The sequence below is a fragment of the Drosophila miranda genome (genome assembly GCF_003369915.1).
Source record: "Drosophila miranda strain MSH22 chromosome Y unlocalized genomic scaffold, D.miranda_PacBio2.1 Contig_Y13_pilon, whole genome shotgun sequence".
NCBI classification, from domain to species: Eukaryota; Metazoa; Arthropoda; class Insecta; order Diptera; family Drosophilidae; genus Drosophila; species Drosophila miranda.
Genome location: NW_022881596.1, coordinates 64,678 through 83,392, shown reverse-complemented (window position 1 = coordinate 83,392; position 18,715 = coordinate 64,678). Strand labels below are relative to the sequence as shown.

General features: G+C 52.3%; 1 protein-coding gene and 1 long non-coding RNA gene across 2 annotated transcripts; one reads left to right on the top strand and one right to left on the bottom strand.

The window, feature by feature from the left end:
- Nucleotides 1–4,015: 4,015 nt before the first annotated feature.
- LOC117189297 lies at nt 4,016–4,512 on the bottom strand. Its single transcript, XR_004473345.1, has 3 exons — nt 4,223–4,512; nt 4,113–4,149; nt 4,016–4,054 (listed from the first exon to the last, which is right to left on the bottom strand). It is a non-coding gene; the product is annotated as an uncharacterized LOC117189297 (long non-coding RNA).
- Nucleotides 4,513–5,760: 1,248 nt separating this feature from the next.
- LOC117189292 (death-associated protein kinase related-like) lies at nt 5,761–12,472 on the top strand. The gene is made up of 2 exons (XM_033394454.1): nt 5,761–7,860; nt 12,433–12,472. Exons 1-2 carry the CDS (start codon nt 5,831–5,833, stop codon nt 12,470–12,472), a joined length of 2,070 nt encoding a protein of 689 aa, XP_033250345.1. The 5' UTR covers nt 5,761–5,830.
- The last annotated feature ends 6,243 nt before the right edge of the window (nt 12,473–18,715 follow it).

Genomic DNA, 18,715 nt, shown 5'->3' with positions numbered 1-18,715 from the left:
GCAGCCAATACAGTTAAAAAAACAGACGCCTGCTGCCTCTGGCCCACGCACTGGGCGACGACGTCCAGAGCAGCCATTGAGCCGTTCCCAGGCACCACAACAGCAGCAGCTGCAACAGCAGCCGCAGCGCGAACAACACCAGCGACAGCAGCAGCAGCAGCAGTTTGCCAACAACCGCTCCCGGCAGAAGATGCAGCCGAAACGCCAATCTTTCGAGGGATCCTGCAGCCAGGCACTGTTGGAGAATACGCAGAGGATGACGCGATTGGAAAAGAGGCTGGAAGTGATGATGTCACTACTCACCTCGCTCATCCAATCCCAGGCAGTGACGGCAACTCCAGCAGTTCCAGAAACATCGGAAAATCCACCAACAATGGCAGCAGCAACAGTGGTTGCCCCAGCTCCAGCAGCCAGGCGGTCAAAGAAACCACCACGATCAGAGCCACCACAAAAAACGTTAGGCCCAACGCCAGCCGCCATTCCAGAGACGGATCCTGAAATGGATGAAGAAAATGATGACGATGAGATGTGGACAGATGACGACTCCATGGATGACATTAGGGCCTACGCCCGCAACATGAGGTACCATCTTGACAACCAGATATCCTGGAACGCTGTGTACTAATTGGACACATCTCTGCCACTGCATTGGATTAAATGACAAATGCATATCACTCGCATGCCACAACAAAAATGAACAACGGACGCTGCCGCCATCAAAGCATTCAGAGTGCCATGTGTACCTGGAATGGAAATACACACACACACACACAAACACCCATTACACTTGGGCGGCCGGACCTGTGCCGTTCGAGTAGGTGTGTCGTGTCCGCCATCGTCCTTAGTTGGTGGCCGGATCCAGTGCCAACGGCATTCAGAGTGCCAAAGGAGCTGGAAAGGAAAAGCAAGAAATTAATCAGCTGCAATTACGATTAAAATGACACCGACAATACTCTCCGCTACACAGACGCACACACACAAACATCCATTACACTTGGGCGGCCGGACCTGTGCCGTTCGAGTAGGTGTGTCATGTCCGCCATTGCCCTCAACTGGTTGCTGGAACCAGGTGCCGTGGCATTCAGAGTGCCATGTGTACCTGGAATGGAAATACACACACACACACACAAACATCCATTACACTTGGGCGGCCGGACCTGTGCCGTTCGAGTAGGTGAGTCGTTGTCCGCCATTGCCCACAGCTGGTGGCCGGACCAGTGCCACTCGCTCTACATTAGGGCCACAATTGCCGACGCACACACACACTCACATCCATTACACTTGGGCGGCCGGACCTGTGCCGTTCGAGTTATGTGTGTCGTTGTCCGCCATTGCCCACAGCTGGTGGCCGGACCAGTGCCACTCGCTCTACATTAGGGCCACAATTGCCGACGCACACACACACTCACATCCATTTCACTTTGGCGGCCGGACCCGTGCCGCCACAGTAATATGTGTGCACAGTATATATGTCTACTCCTGGCTCCCAGCTGGTGGCCGGACCAGTGCCACTGGTTCTCCAAGAAGGCAGCCACAGCCACAACGACGACGACGAGGTGCTAATTGCACCTACTTCTGACGACTTCGGATGACGCCAATTTCGACGATCAGGGGGGACGACGGGGTCGGCCGGTATGCAACGCAATGTCTTACAAGCATTGTGTTTTGCTATGCCGGCCGATGCTCCGCTGTTTCTTGTCTTCCCTGTAATTATAGGAAAAAAAGATATAGACATTATTTTAAATTGTTATGTTTATTGTAAAATTGTAAACGTAATTCAATTGTACCTGTTTTGTCTCGTCTTTGTTCCAGCGTAGTATCTCTTTTATTACCTGTTTTTCCGTCGTCTTCACTCCAGTCTACTACTTATCTGTATTGTTATTTCTGCAAGTGCTTGTCTCTTTTTTTTATTTTCCACGCAAAGCACCTGCATTGTTTACCTTTTTCTCTTTATCTGTTCCTCAATTGACTACGTGTTGCAACACTGCACTTTCTGAATTTTCGATCTCATTTCTTTAACCCCTTCTTCCCCCCCCCCCCCCCCCCCCCCCCCCCCCCCCCGCCCATTGTTATTTTCGTAATTGGTGCGGTTCTCCGACACCCCACTACAAAATTATTACAATCTGTGATAAAAATCTTCGGTGGCAACGGTGCTGACAATTGATTATCGGGTTCAAATCGACTTTCAAATCAGCATCAGTTGCCGCCACACCACCACCACTACGGCCTAAATTGAGCCAAAAATGCTAGTCTTCGCATAAATCAACTACGCCCCCTATAAACTGCCCGCCCACATGTACATGCTACATTCCTAGTCGACTGCCCTCAGCAGGCGGCAAGGGTAGTAGAGGGGACTGAAGACCACATACCGCATCACAGCCAACAAAACATCAAGTTGACGAACTCACAGGGGATTGCAAATCAAATTTTAAGTTAGGGAGGATTACAAAGGGAAGAGACAGCATACTTTCGAGCGTGGCCCCACTTTACTTTCTTGACTCACACCACACACACACACACACACTTGACACACTATTACACACACTTGACGAGTCCCCCCTCCCCCCTCTTGACAATTCGTACTTTTGGAGCCTTTTGCCCCGATCGTGGAGTGGTCTCGAGTCTGGGTCTCTGTCCAAATGGAAAGTCGTGTCGTGAACGTTGTGGAGTCGAGACGTGTTCGAGGTTTAGTTTAGTCCCTCCGTCAAAGTGCCGAATATTTTGTGTCTCTCTTTTTCCATTTTCCCTTTCTCCCCCCTGCTGGCTGCGGGCCTATTTCGAGGTTACAAGTGTTTCGTTGCTGCAGTATTATATGTTTGTAAAGTTTATTGTGCCATCAAATGTACTAGTGTGTGTTTGAGTGTCGTTTAAAGTTGAATTGTAAAACAAACACAAAAAGTACATAAATTAAATTAAGACATATACTGCGCAAAATAAAAAAAAAAAAAAATATTAATAAAGCAACGCGCTTGGTTGCTGGCGGCTCACACCCCAGCCTCTCAGCCCCTCCCCTGTTGGAGCACTGAGAGCCCTCAACCCAAAGCGGGTATATATTGAAAAAAAAAAAAAAACAACCATTGGGTATACAAAGAATTATAGTGCCAGACCACAGAGGGGATGAAGAGGAAGGCGTCCTCCAGCCGAATGGTTAAGACTTGATCCAATGGTACAGCAAAAATCCAGAAAGTATAAACCTACAAATAAAACTAATTAAAAGCAGCCAAAACATAACTTAAACCGCTTACCAAATCACCTTCAAGCAAACCAATCAAAACCTGCAAATAAAATACAATCAAAATTAGCCAAAACAGAAATAAACTCGCTTACCAAATTCAACGCACACCTTCAAATAAACCAATTAAACCTGCAAACAAAATACAATTAAAATCAGTCAAAACACAATTTAATTTACTTACCACGCTAGCTTCCAAACAAACCAATCAAAACCTGCAAATAAAATACAATCAAAATCAGCCAAAACAGAAATAAACTCGCTTACCAAATTCAACGCACACCTTCAAATAAACCAATTGAACCTGCAAATAAAATACAATTAAAATCTGTCAAAACACAATTTAATTTACTTACCACGCTAGCTTCCAAACAAACCAATCAAAACCTGCAAATAAAATACAATCAAAATCAGCCAAAACAGATATAGACTCGCTTACCAAATTCAACGCAAACCTCCAAATAAACCAATTGAACCTGCAAATAAAATACAATTAAAATCAGTCAAAACACAAATTAATTTACTTACCACGCTAGCTTCCAAACAAACCAATCAAAACCTGCAAATAAAATACAATGAAAATCAGCCAAAACATAAATAGACTCGCTTACCAAATACAACGCAAACCTCCAAATATAACCAATTGAAACCTGCAAATAAAATACAATTAAAATCAGTCAAAACACAAATTAATTTACTTACCACGCTAGCTTCCAAACAAACCAATCAAAACCTGCAAATAAAATTCAATCAAAATCAGCCAAAACAGAAATAAACTGACTTACCAAATTCAACGCAAACCTCTAAATAAATTAATTTAGCCTGCAAATAAAATGTAGCTAAAATTAACCAAAGGAAAAGCACAAATAGACTTACTTACCAAACTCAACGCAAACCTCCCAATGGACCAATCGAACCTGTAAATAGAAAATAATTAAAATCAGTCAAAACAAAGGTTAAAAATCCAATAAATATAACAACACAAATTACCTAACTGGATTCCTGACACTTGATCACCAAACCTACAAAACATAAACCTGAAAATAAAATAATATTAAAATCAGCCAGGAGTTTCATATCATCCACAGAAAGAAGCATATGCGCCGCCGTTCTTCTTAGAGTTGCATCGGTTGGATTCGGCCAGGAAAAGAGGGACGAGGCGATGCCGCGCTTGCGTTGCCGATGCTTGGAGGTCTCCCTGTCGTCCATACCTCCGTTTCGCACCGGATGAGGGGTCCAGGAGCGGCGTCACAAATTTTTATGTATAAGCCAGAAAAAAGAAAACACAAGCCGATCTTAACTTAACTTTTGTTTACAAGAGCAAATTGATAACTGTCTAGTATTTTTCTGTATCTTTTTATCAATGTTACCGTAATGTTAAAAAAATACCTAAATGTTAAATGTTTCCATAAATAATGTTATATGTTACTATTGAGTAATAAGAACATTAATAAAGAAAGCTTCAGGTCACTCTAAAGTGCCCTGAGCCAGTCAAAAAAAAAAAAAAAACAGGCGCATGTGTTCGCTGTGCAGATTGCGGCATAGTGGCAGGAGCGGCAACTGTGTTGGTGTTGGCTGTATTTGTTTTCCGTCTCTGTTGCCTCTGTTGTTGCTGCCGCAGCTCGTGCTGCCTCAACTGCTCCCGGACAATAGCCTCTAGCTCCTCCAGTGTCTGCCTTTTCTTCTTCGGTTTCCCAATTGGCGGCCGCTGCTGGCGCTGCTGGTGATGGCGGCCCCGTCGTCTGGCCTGCTTCCTCTCACCCTCACCCTCATCGTCACTCCCACTGTCGATGAGGGCGCGGCGTCGTTTTGGTGTTGGTGGGATTGACGGCATTTGTGCAGGCCAGCATTGGCCCGGATCGACCCGCTGCTCGAGCTCGAACCAGGTTCGACTCGCAACAGGTTCGATCCGGTCGTGTGTGTGTGTGTGGCTGCCCGTTGGCCGTTTTGGCGCTCCGCTCTTGCGCGTCGGCTTGCCGGCTCTCCTCCGTCTTCTCCCGAGAGAAGGATTTGCAGTTGGTATTGGCGCTGCTGTTGCTGCTTATGTGATGGGGCTCGAGGGGGGAGTGGCTGTGGCCGTGGATATATCGGCCATGGCAATGGCTGGGTACTCACTCGCTGGGTGGCTGTGGCGTCGGCGCTCTGCATTGGCTGGGGCGTTGGTATTGTCGCCTGCGCCGAGGGCTCTGCTGCTGCTGCTGCTATTGGCGGTGTTTGTGTTGGGGTTGTTGGCTGCTGCTGCTGCTGCTAGGGCGCCTCTGCGGGCCGCTCTGCCGCCGTCGCTGTGGCGTCTGGTTGACCCTCGTCTGGCCATTCCTCTGGTCATGGCTGGCTGTTGGTTTGTGTGTTGGCGATCTGCTGCCTGTTTGTTGATTTTAATTGAAAAGTCTCTTGTGTGTGTGTGTTTGTGTTTAATGTATTTATTGGCACTTTTATTCTCTTTTTGGTTTGTGATGTGGACGGGAGCAAAAGTTTGTCAAGGTAAGTAATGGGTGTGGTGGAGGAAGGGCGGCACGGCACACGACAGACACCACAAAAAGAAAACAGGGCAACACAGAAAAAAAACGTCAATGGCGACACGGCACAGATCGATAGATCATGTTCACCGAAAAGGGAATCTTTCCCATAGGCGATGGCCTTTTGGATGTAGATGCCGAACGCTTTAACGGATTGCTCGTGTCGCATGACATCAACGAGATCTACGAGGTGGAACAGACGCCGTTTGCCAGGGGCAAATTCGCCGCCGTTCGCCGTGCCATTCACAAGAACACGGGCTCCCATTTCGCGGCAAAGTTCTTGAAGCGACGCCGACGCGCACAGAGCAGCGACAAGGAGATCAAACACGAGATCGCCGTCCTAATACTCTGCGAGGGCGAGGAGAACATTGTCAATCTGAATGCGGTGCACGAGACCCGTTCGGACACAGCCCTGCTGCTGGAACTGGCCACTGGTGGCGAGCTGCAGACCATACTGGACAACGAGGAGTGCCTGACAGAGGCCCAGGCCCGCCACTGCATGCGAGAGGTGCTGAAGGCTCTCAAGTTTCTCCACGACCGATCCATTGCCCACCTGGACCTCAAGCCACAGAACATTTTGCTCGCCGGCGAGCGTATAGAAGATGGCCTCAAGCTCTGTGACTTTGGGATCTCGCGCGTTGTGTGCGAGGGCATCAATGTCCGCGAGATGGCCGGCACACCCGACTACGTGGCCCCCGAGGTGCTCCAGTACGAGCCGCTCTCCCTGCTGACGGACATCTGGTCCGTGGGCGTTCTCACCTATGTCTTGCTCTCCGGCTTCTCGCCCTTTGGCGGGGACACCAAGCAGGAGACCTTCCTCAATATCTCGCAGGGTGCGCTCACCTTTCCGGACAACCTATTCGGTGGCGTCTCGCCAGTGGCCATCGATTTCATACGCCGCGCATTGCGAATAAAGCCAAACGATCGCATGAGTGCCGCTGGATGCCTGGAACATGTCTGGCTGAAGGATGAGAGCTCGATGGATAGACAAATGTATCTGCAGGCTCAGAGCGATGCTGAAGAGGAAGAGGAAGAGGAGGAGGAAGAAGACGACCTTGAGGATGAAGAAGTGGAGGAGCCAGTGGCCGAGGAGAAGGCAGAGGAGCAGGAACAGCAACAGCAGTCACAGGAACAACAAAAGCAACAGAAGCCAAGCAGTGGCAGCAACAAACCCACGCACAATGGCCACCATCGGGCCCACAGCAATGGGAGCAGTAGCAGCATCTCAAAGATACCCATTGCCACCGGGAAGCTCCTGGGAAGCCCCATAAGCAGCACCAGCACCAGCACCAGCACAGAGACAACGACAGCCATACACACGCTGACCAGCAATGGACACGGACAGAGCAACACGGTCTGCCTGTCCGCCAAGCCCACTCAGATCGTGACACCCACACGTCGAGCCTCCGACTCGGACAAGGAGAACACATACACGGCGACATTTGTGAAGAAGCCCCCGGTGCAGGCCACCATCCAGCTGGGCAGCAACGGCCTCGACGAGTTCGCCACAGTGGTGGCCACCCGGACACTCTTTCCCGATGCGCCCACCACACCGAAAGTGATCCGCAAGGCACCCACGGGAGAGTCCCATGGATCGGCCACCTCGGTGAAGGCTCTGGTCAAGAAGTTTCAGCTGGAGGAGACGCTAGTCTCCCCCGGCCACAGCAGCACCAGCAGCCACAACGGCCACAGTCCCGTCAACGGGTGCGGCGGCAGTAGCGGGAGCAGAAACGGCAACAATATGCGACGCAGTGCAGGGGGAAACAGCAGCAACATCAGCTACTCGGCAGCAGCCGCGACAGCAGCACGAATGAACAGCATTCGCCGCGCCTCCGACCCGCTGATGGCCGTCTATAAGAACCAGCCACAGAACAGCGGCGCCAACAGCAATAGTTCCAGCAGCAACAGCAACAATCCCAGCCCCGGCAGCAGTCCCAGCTCGGGCAGCACGGCCACCCTGCTCCTGAATAGCCATCGCCTGGCGTCCGCGTCCGCGTCCGGGCCAGCCAGCACGGTCGCCAGCACCGCTGTAGCCTCAAGCAGCAGCACCAAAGCTACTGCCACTGCCCACCATCTGCACCACCACCACATGCACCACGACAACACGAAAAACGGCCAAAACACATGAAATCCACACTTACCTGCCCACCAGACAGAGCTGCCCAGCAGGAAGCTGCCTCGCCATCAACACTGACAATTCCTGCCAAAGGGAAGGAAAAGGAGGCCCCTTTCTGATGACGCTGCCGCCTGACCATGGCCGTGACGTCACGCCACTCCAAACATACAGCTGCCATTTCCAACGACGACGCAGATGCTGGCGCCTGTTGCCGCTCCACTGGGTCACACCCGTCTCTCATGCCAATTATGTGAGGGCGGGATGGCCTGGTGTTGAGCCGCCGGACGCCAGCAAATCCTGCAAAAGAAGAAGGAGAATCAGGAGAGAGGCTGCCAATAAACACATATACTCACCTGCAAACGCCTCTCACGCCAACACAAACCAGACAAGGGTCGCCAGCAACAGCATCCAAACGCCGACAAGTACCTGCAAAAAAACACAAATTAAAATCACACGCCAAAGCAAACACCTCAACTGGGTGGCCGGACCACCAGCCACTCAAAACGCCGTTACAAATTGACGACGAACGTGGCCGAGGAGGCCAGGCCAATTCTACTGACAACGCATCCTGGGTGGCCGGACCAGCAGCCACTCGGATGCGGCCAACAACAATACAATCGACAACGTATCCTGGTGGCCGGACCAGCAGCCACTTGGATGCGGCCAATATCACGATTCGTTGGCATCACTTTTCGATGCCAATGCCAACACACTGGACAATGCATCTTCGGGTGGCCGGACCAGTGCCACTCGGTCTGCTGCACCAAACCAACAGACAGATGCAACGTGGGCGGCCGGACCAGAGCCGCTCGCCATCAACACCATCATTGCCCACGATGCACGCCAATACTCACAACCAGCCAGCCAATAAACAACACACAGGGGGACAACAGAGCCGGCCGGTATACGGCGTAATGTTCGCATTGCGTTTGTTATGCCGGCCGGTGCTTCGTTGTTGTTTGTCCTCCTGTTAGAAATAAAATAAATATAATTAATATGTTTATATGTTGTAAATGTATGTCAATTATCGTTTATTTTACCTCGTCTGCATCAATGTATTTGTTGTAGATGTCAATCCTGTTGTTTCTGTAGTTTTTGCATGTCCGTAGATAGTTTGTCCATAGTTTTAGTACTTGCCTGTGATATTAGGAATAAGTTTTTGTAAATTCATGTAGTTTTCTGTAGATAATTGTATATTTTTGTAGTTTTCTAATTAGTTTTACCTTCTTACTCTTCTTCCCAACCTATCTGCCATTCCCATAATTCCCCTTGACACGTGGTATTACCAAAAATACCACGCAAATACCAGACTATGACCGATAACACACCAAAAGCCATTTCAAATTTAAAATGCATTTATCAATGCCCAGTGTGTTATCGGTCGCAAATTCGGCAATTTATGCCCAGCCAATTCCTCCCCACCCCCTACCCACTTCAAATGCCACTAAATGCCAAATGCGGTTGAGCAGGAGCAAAATTAACACTGCCAACCTCCGCCACTCTGCCAAACGCCCCAATAAAGCCATTTCAACTGCCCATATGATGCTATGCGGTCGACTCTTCGGAGCGTCACGCGCCCGGATCGAAAGATCCGGAAGTTTACAGTATCCGGGCGGTAATACGGGAGCAGGCATTTATCCCCCCCCCCCCCCCCCCCCCCCCCCCCATCCTATCCCATCCCCCAACAACAGAGCACACACAGCTACACACAGCACAAACATAAGACACTGGCCGCTAACCAACGACAACGACAACACACACAGCCACTAAAACAAACGGCTATTCCAATTCTCCATTGCCTACTTATCGGTGCTGCTGCCCTCGGACCACTTTCATCTCACACAATATTGGGGTGAGTGAAAGTGGAACCGGGGGTGAGAGCACCGGTAAATGACGATCGGCGATCGGGCCAGTCGAGTTAAGGGGGAGAGTATGGGAGTTGGCGGACATGTGAGAGTACCACCATGAACCTCGTCCGCCACTCTCATCTCGTCCACCCGCTCGAGAGGTCGCGATCGTCGGACGTGCCAAAACCGTTTCGTGTCGTTTTTTCGTGTCGCCGTTTTTCCGTTGTCTTGCTGTTGTGCTTTGTTTTCTTTTTTGTGGTGTCTGTCGTGTGCCGTGCCGTGCCGTGCCCCCGCTGACATGACAAAAAGTCCCTCCCTCCACTCGACAAACTTTCTGCTCCCCAATAAATGTGATTAATTTTAAACGCCAATAAATAACATTAAGTTATAAAAACACAAACCTAACGAGAGACAAACTGTGTAAAGAGACAGAAAGTGCCAATAAATACATTAAACACAAACACACACACACAAGAGACTTTTCAGTAAGGGAAAACAACAAACAGACAGCAAATCGCCAATACACAAACTAACAACAACTATGACGAGAGGAATGGCCAGACGAGGGTCAACCAGACGGCACAGCGACGGCGGCAGAGCGGCCCGCAGAGGCGCCCTAGCAGCAGCAGCAGCAGCCAACAACACCAACACCAACACCGCCAATAGCAGCAGCAACAGCAGAGCCCTCGGCGCAGGCGCCAACACCAACGCCCCAGCCAATGCAGAGCGCCGACGCCACAGCGACGGTGGCTGCATCAGCAGCAGCAATAACAACGCCAACACAGAGTGCACCGATCGTGAGTACGCAGACGCCGCCAATACACACACAGACACAGCCATTCCCGCCACTTGCATTGCCCTTCCCCCCCCCCCCCCCCACCCACCGCCCCTTGCCAATAAAACCCAAAGAAAGGCGCCAAACACAAAAGAAAGGCCCAACAAGACACCACTTTTCCCGCCTCTCACGCTCTCGGACATACAAAATAGTTCGAGAGTAACGGGAGAGGGAGAGGACGGAGGAGAGCCGGCAAGCCGACGAGAAGGAGCGGGCCAACGGGCCGCCACACACACACACACGACCGGATCGAACCTGTTGCGAGTCGAACCTGGTTCGAGCTCGAGCAGCGGGTCGATCCGGGCCAATGCTGAGCCGGCACCAATACCACAAATCCCACCAACACCAAAACGACGCCGCGCCCTCATCGTCAGTGGGAGTGACGATGAGGGTGAGAGGAAGCAGGCCAGACGACGGGGCCGCCATCACCAGAAAAGGCAAACTCTGGAGGAGCTGGAGGCTATTGTTCAGGAGCAGTTGAGGCAGCACGAGCTGCGGGAGCAACAGCAGAAGCAGCAGAAACGGACGGCAGATGCAGCCAACACCAACACAGTTGCCGATCCTGCCACTATGCCGCAATCCGCACAGCCAACACATGCCCCTGCCCCTGCCACTACTATAAATGCAAATAACCAGACCCACAGCCATCACCAACATCGACAACAGCCAATACATAGACAATCACCAGCCATTCACACAGACAATACCACAATTAACAATATAAATAATAATGACGCCAATACAAATACACCTGCCACTACCAACACCAACACCACCACCGCCATCACCATCACAAACACCCCTGCCACTACCACCGACGATGACATCCGGCACGGCGAATTCGGGCATCAGCCCAGCCAGGAACGTGGCTTGAGGATCCTCATCCGAGGACTCTCCCACTCCATGCCGCCGGATTGGTTTCGCAGCAGTATGCTGAACGAGGGGTACACGGTTCGGTTTGTGAGGGTGATCACCGATCGATTTGATCGCAGCCGCCAATTCAACCTCTTCGAGGCTGATATCGCCCCCAAACCGGACCGTGGCCAATGCGGGGTGTTAAAGCTGCGACGCCTGGGTGGGAGGCCCGTCACGGTTGAGAGACTTGGAGTCTCCCGTGACCCTGCCCAGTGCCATCGATGTCAGGTGTTTGGCCACACCCGCGCATACTGTAGACGAGCTGCTGTCTGCATGAAATGCGCGGGTGGACACCTGACGACGGAGTGCAGCAAGCCGAGGAACGTCGCTCCCAAGTGCGCCAACTGCCAGGGCCAGCACATCAGTGCCTACAAGGGTTGCCCATCTTACAAGGCAGCCAGGCAGAGGCTCGTGGGCCACAGGGTCGCCAGGGAGGAGGAGCGTCGCAGACAGCAGGCACAGCCAAGCCAACAGCGACACCAGCCAATACAACGTCGCCAGCAGCAGCCACATCCACAGCCACTCCATAATCCGCAGCAGCAACGCAAATACCAACCCGGTCGGCAGCATCGGCAGCAGCATCGGTATGGCGACCAACATCCCCAGCCATCGACCAAGGGGCGCCAACACCAGAGGGTCCAGCCGATGCAGCCGATCGCGAATGATGCTCCGACGCCACGCCAACACCAGCAGCAGCAGTGGCCAGACGCCCAGTGCGATGGCAGCTGCGCTCAAAACCTGCAATTATACGTACAGCGTATAACAGAGTTGGAAAGGAGTATCGAACAGATGGCAGAGAAACTTACCAAATTGGCTGCAGCAACAGCAGCAGCAGTTCCAATAGCCGCCAATACAGCAGCAGCAGTAGCCATATCGGACGGTGAGCCGGATATGGACATGGACGACGACAGCCAATGGACCGATGAAGAGCCTTATGAGGACCTACGTAGGTTCCTAAATGGACAATCCAGTGACGACTTCGAAAGCGACGGATTATACGGCGTCTACTGATTGCGACAAATAGCAGAAGTTTAATGCCAATGCCACCTTAAAATAGACAATAATTAAACACAATTAACAACAATCTGCAAATGACCATTAAACATACTCACCTGCTATTAAACTGACAGAGCTGCCCCTCCAGCAGCTGCCTCGCCACTCCTGCAATTCTCTCGAGGCATAATGGGCGAAATTTGGAGGCCTCATCAGCAGCACTACTGCCAATCCAACAAAAGTCCAGAGGCCAGCCACTAAAACACAAAGAAAAACAGTCAATTCACGCCAACACGAAAAACTGCCAAAACACAAGAAATTCACTCTCACCTGCCAATCACCAGACAGAGCTGACCAACAAGAAGCTGCCTCGCCATCAACATCATCAATTTTCTGCCAAAGGGGCGGAAAAGGAGGCCTCTTCTGATGACGCTGCCGCCTGACCATGGCCGTGACGTCACGCCACTCCGAACCAACAGCTGCCAATTCCAACGACGACGCAGATGCTGGCGCCTGTTGCCGCTCCACTGGGTTACACCCGTCTCTCATGCCAATTATGTGAGGGCGGGATGTCCTGGTGTTGAGCCGCCGGACGCCAGCAAATCCTGCAAAAGGAAGAAGAAACAGGAGGGAGAAACAGACTGCCAAAACACAAAATACTCACCTGCTGTTTTACGCCAACACAAACCAGACAAGGGTCGCCACTAATAACATCCAAACGCCGACAGTACCTGCAAATAAACACGAATTAAAATCAAAGCCAAAACAAACACCTCCTCATCTGGGTGGCCGGACCAGCAGCCATTCAAAACGCAACTACAAACCGACGATGAACGTGGCCGAGGAGGCCAGGCCAATACTACTGACAACGCATCCTGGGTGGCCGGACCAGAGCCACTCGCGGCCAGACGAGGGTCGAACAGACGCCACAGCGACGGCGGCAGAGCGGCCCGCAGAGGCGCCCTAGCAGCAGCAGCAGCAGCCAACAACACCAACACCAACACCAACACCGCCAATAGCAGCAGCAGCAGCAGAGCCCTCGGCGCAGGCGCCAATACCAACGCCCCAGCCAATGCAGAGCGCCGACGCCACAGCCACCCAGCGAGTGAGTACCCAGCCATTGCCATGGCCGATATATCCACGGCCACAGCCACAGCCACTCCCCCGTCGAGCCCCATCACATCAGCAGCAACAGCAGCGCCAATACCAACTGCAAACCCCGCAACCCCGCCAAATCCCAAAATCCCACCAAACACAAAGGGAAAGGCCGAAAAGACGCCCCTTTTCCCGCCTCTCACACTCTCGGACAGTTCGGTAGTAACGGGAGAGGGAGAAGACGGAGGAGAGCCGGCAAGCCGACGCGCAAGAGCGGAGCGCCAAAACGGCCAACGGGCAGCCACACACAAACACACGACCGGATCGAACCTGTTGCGAGTCGAACCTGGTTCGAGCTCGAGCAGCGGGTCGATCCGGGCCAATGCTGAGCCTGCACAAATGCCGTCAATCCCACCAACACCAAAACGACGCCGCGCCCTCATCGACAGTGGGAGCGAAGATGAGGATGAGGGGGAGAGGAAGCAGGCCAGAAGACGGGGCCGCCATCCCCAGCAGCGGCAGCAGCGGCCGCCAATTAGGAAGCCGAAGAAGAAAAGGCAGACAATGGAGGAGCTGGAGGCTATTGTCCAGGAGCAGCTGAGGCAGCACGAGCTGAGGGAGCAACAGCAGAAGCAGCAGAAACGGACGGCACATGCAGCCAACACCAACACAGTTGCCGATCCTGCCACTATGCCGCAATCTGCACAGCCAACACATGCCCCTGCCTCTGCCCCTGCCCCTGCCACTACTATAATTGCCAATAGCCAGACCCACAGCCATCACCAACATCGACAACAGCCAATACATAGACAATCACCAGCCATTCACACAGACAATACCACAATTAACAATAGAGATAATAATGACGCCAATACAAATACAAATACACCCGCCAATACAAACACCAATTCCACCACCGCCATCACCATCACAAACACCCCTGCCACTACCACCGACGATGACATCCGGCACGGCGAATTCGGGCATCAGCCCAGCCAGGAACGTGGCTTGAGGATCCTCATCCGAGGACTCTCCCACTCCACGCCGCCGGATTGGATTCGCAGCAGCATGCTGAATGAGGGGTTCACGGTTCGGTTTGTAAGGGTGATCACCGATCGATTTGATCGCAGCCGCCAATTCAACCTCTTCGTGGCTGATATCGCCCCCAAACCGGACCGTGGCCAATGCGGGGTGTTGAAGCTGCGACGCCTGAGTGGGAGGCCCATCACGGTTGAGAGACTTGGAGTCTCCCGTGACCCCGCCCAGTGCCATCGATGCCAGGTGTTTGGCCACACCCGTGCATACTGTAGAAGAGCTGCTGTCTGCATGAAATGCGCGGGTGGACATCTGACGACGGAGTGCAGCAAGCCAAGGAACGTTGCTCCCAAGTGCGCCAACTGCCAGGGCGCCCACATTAGCGCCTACAAGGGCTGCAGCGCCTACAAGGGCTGCAGCGCCTACAAGGGCTGCAGCGCCTACAAGGGCTGCAGCGCCTACAAGGCAGCCAGGCAGCGGCTCCTGGCCCACAGGCTCGCCAGGGAGGAGGAGCATCGACGGCAGCAGCAGCAGCCAACACAACACCGACAACAGCCAATCCAACGCCGCCAGCAGCAGCCACATCCACAGCCACTCCATAACCCGCAGCAGCAACGCCAACAACAACCGGGTCGGCAGCATCGGCAACAGCATCGGTATGGCGACCATCATCCCCAGCCATCGACCAGGGGGCGCCAACACCAGAGGGTCCAGCCGATGCAACCGATCGCGAATGATGCCCCGACGCCACGCCAACACCAGCAGCAGCAGCGGCCAGCAGCTCAGTGCGATGGCAGCTGTGCCAAACATCTAAAAGAGAGCGCCATTAAACTCAAAATGCTGGAGGAAAGGTTGGCAGCAATGGCCACGCTGATCGCAAACCTGACAGAGGCTAGAGGCGGGGGCTTGGCAGCCATGCCGCCACTACAGACAACACCACCTACACACCCGCCGCCACCACAACCAGCCGCCAATACAGCAGCAGCAGTAGCCATATCGGACAGTGAGCCGGATATGGACATGGACGACGACAGCCAATGGACCGACGAAGAGCCTTACGATGACCTACGTAGGTTCCTAAATGGACAATCCAGTGGCGACTTTGAAAGCGACGGACTATACGACGTCTACTGATTGCGCCAAATAGCAGAAGTTTAATGGCAATAAAACCTAAAAATAGACACAATTAAACACAATTAACAACAATCTGCAAATGACCATTAAACATACTCACCTGCTATTAAACTGACAGAGCTGTCCCTCCAGCAGCTGCCTCGCCACTCCTGCAACTCTCTTGAGGCATAATGGGCGAAATTTGGAGACCTCATCAGCAGCACTACCGTCAATTCCAACAGAAGTCCAGAGGCCAGCCACTAAAATACAAAGAAAAACAGCCAATTCACGCCCAAAACACACAAAAACACACGTACCTGCCAATTACCAGACAGAGCTGCCCCCCCAGCAGCTGCCTCGCCATTAACATCAATTTTCTGCCAAAGGGGCGGAAAAGGAGGCCTTTTTTTGAACCGATGACGAACGTGGCCGAGGAGGCCAGGCCAACTCTGCTGACAACGCATCCTGGTGGCCGGACCAGCAGCCACTTGGATGCGGCCAATCAACAACAAAAATCGACAACGCATCCTGGTGGCCGGACCAGCAGCCACTAGGATGCGGCCAATTACATGATTCGTTGGCATCACACACCGATGTCAATGCCACTCCATCCCACGAGCGCATCTCGGGTGGCCGGACCAGTGCCACTCGATTGGATGCGCCATCTCCACCAGACAGATGCAGCGTGGGCGGCCGGACCAGAGCCGCTTGCCATCAACACCATCATTGCCCACGATGCACGCCAATACACACATCCAGCCAATAAACAACACAACGCATTGCGTTTGTTATGCCGGCCGGTGCTCCGTTGTTGTTTGTCCTCCTGTTAGAAATAAAATAAATATAATTAATATGTTTATATGTTGTAAATGTATGTCAATTATCGTTTATTTTACCTCGTCTGCATCAATGTATTTGTTGTAGATGTCAATCCTGTTGTTTCTGTAGTTTTTGCATGTCCGTAGATAGTTTGTCCATAGTTTTAGTACTTGCCTGTGATATTAGGAATAAGTTTTTGTAAATTAATGTAGTTTTCTGTAGATAATTGTATATTTTTCGTAGTTTTCTAATTAGTTTTACCTTCTTACTCTTCTTCCCAATCTATCTGCCATTCCCATAATTCCCCTTGACACGTGGTATTACCAAAAATACCACGCAAATACCAGACTATGACTGATAACACACCAGAAAGCCATTTCAAATTTAAAATGCATTTATCAATGCCCAGTGTGTTATCGGTCGCAAATTCGGCAATTTATGCCCAGCCAATTCCTCCCCACCCCCTACCCACTTCAAATGCCACTAAATGCCAAATGCGGTTGAGCAGGAGCAAAATTAACACTGCCAACCTCCGCCACTCTGCCAAACGCCCCAATAAAACCATTTCAACCGCCCATATGATGCTATGCGGTCGACTCCTCGGAGCGTCACGCGCCCGGATCGAAAGATCCGGAAGTTTACAGTATCCGGGCGGTTATACGGGAGCAGGCAATTATCCCCCCCCCCCCCATCCTATCCCATCACCCAGCAACAGAGCAGCCACTACACACAGCACAAACATAAGACACTGGCCGCTAACCAACGACAACGACAACACACACAGCCACTAAAACAAACGGCTATTCCAATTCTCCATTGCCTACTTATCGGTGCTGCTGCCCTCGGACCACTTTCATCTCACTCAATATTGGGGTGAGTGAAAGTGGAACCGGGGGTGAGAGCACCGGTAAATGACGATCGGCGATCGGGCCAGTCGAGTTGAGGGGGAGAGTATGGGAGTTGGCGGAAATGTGAGAGTACCACCATGAACCTCGTCCGCCACTCTCATCTCGTCCACCCGCTCGAGAGGTCGTGATCGTCGGACGTACGTGCCATAACCGTTTCGTGTCGTTTTTTCGTGTCGCCGTTTTTCCGTTGTCTTGCTGTTGTGCTTTGTTTTCTTTTTTGTGGTGTCTGTCGTGTGCCGTGCCGTGCCGCCCTTCCTCCACCACACCCATTATTACCTTGACAAACTTTTGTTCCCGTCCACATCGTAAAAAAAAAAGAGAATAAAAGTGCCAATAAATTACATTAAACACAAACACACACAAGAGACTTTTCAATTAAAGAACAACAAACAGGCAGCAGATCGCCAACACACAAACCAACAGCCAGCCATGACCAGAGGAATGGCCAGACGAGGGACAACCAGACGACACAGCGACGGCGGCAGAGCGGCCCGCAGAGGCGCCCTTGCGGCAGCAGCAGCTGCCAACAACACCACCACCAACACCGCCAATAGCAGCAGCAGCAGCAGAGCCCTCGGCGCAGGCGCCAACACCAACGCCCCAGCCAATGCAGAGCGCCGACGCCACAGCCTTCCATCGAGTGAGTACCCAGCCATTGCCATGGCCGATATATCCACGGCCACAGCCACTCCCCCCTCGAGACACATCACAAAAACCGCGCCAAACGCAAAGCGAAGGGCCGATGGGACGCCGCTCTCGCTGCCGCTTTTCCCGCCTCTCACGCTCTCGGACATACAAAACCGTTCGGTAGTAACGGGAGAGGGAGAAGACGGAGGAGAGCCGGCTAGCCGACGCGCAAGAGCGGAGCGCCAAAACGGCCAACGGGCCGCCACACACACACACACGACCGGATCGAACCCGTTGCGTGTCGAACTTGGTTCGAGTTCGAGCAGCGGGTCGATCCGAGCCATAGCCCAGTCAGCACCAATACTACGACAAACAGCAGCAACTACACAACCACAATCACAACCACAATCACAGCCAATCCCACCAACACCAAAACGACGCCGCGCCCTCATCGACAGTGGGAGCGAAGATGAGGATGAGTGTGAGAGGAAGCAGGCCAGAAGACGGGGCCGCCATCACCAGCAGCGGCAGCAGCGGCCGCCAATTAGGAAGCCGAAGAAGAAAAGGCAGACAATGGAGGAGCTGGAGGCTATTGTCCAGGAGCAGCTGAGGCAGCACGAGCTGAGGGAGCAACAGCAGAAGCAGCAGAAACGGACGGCACATG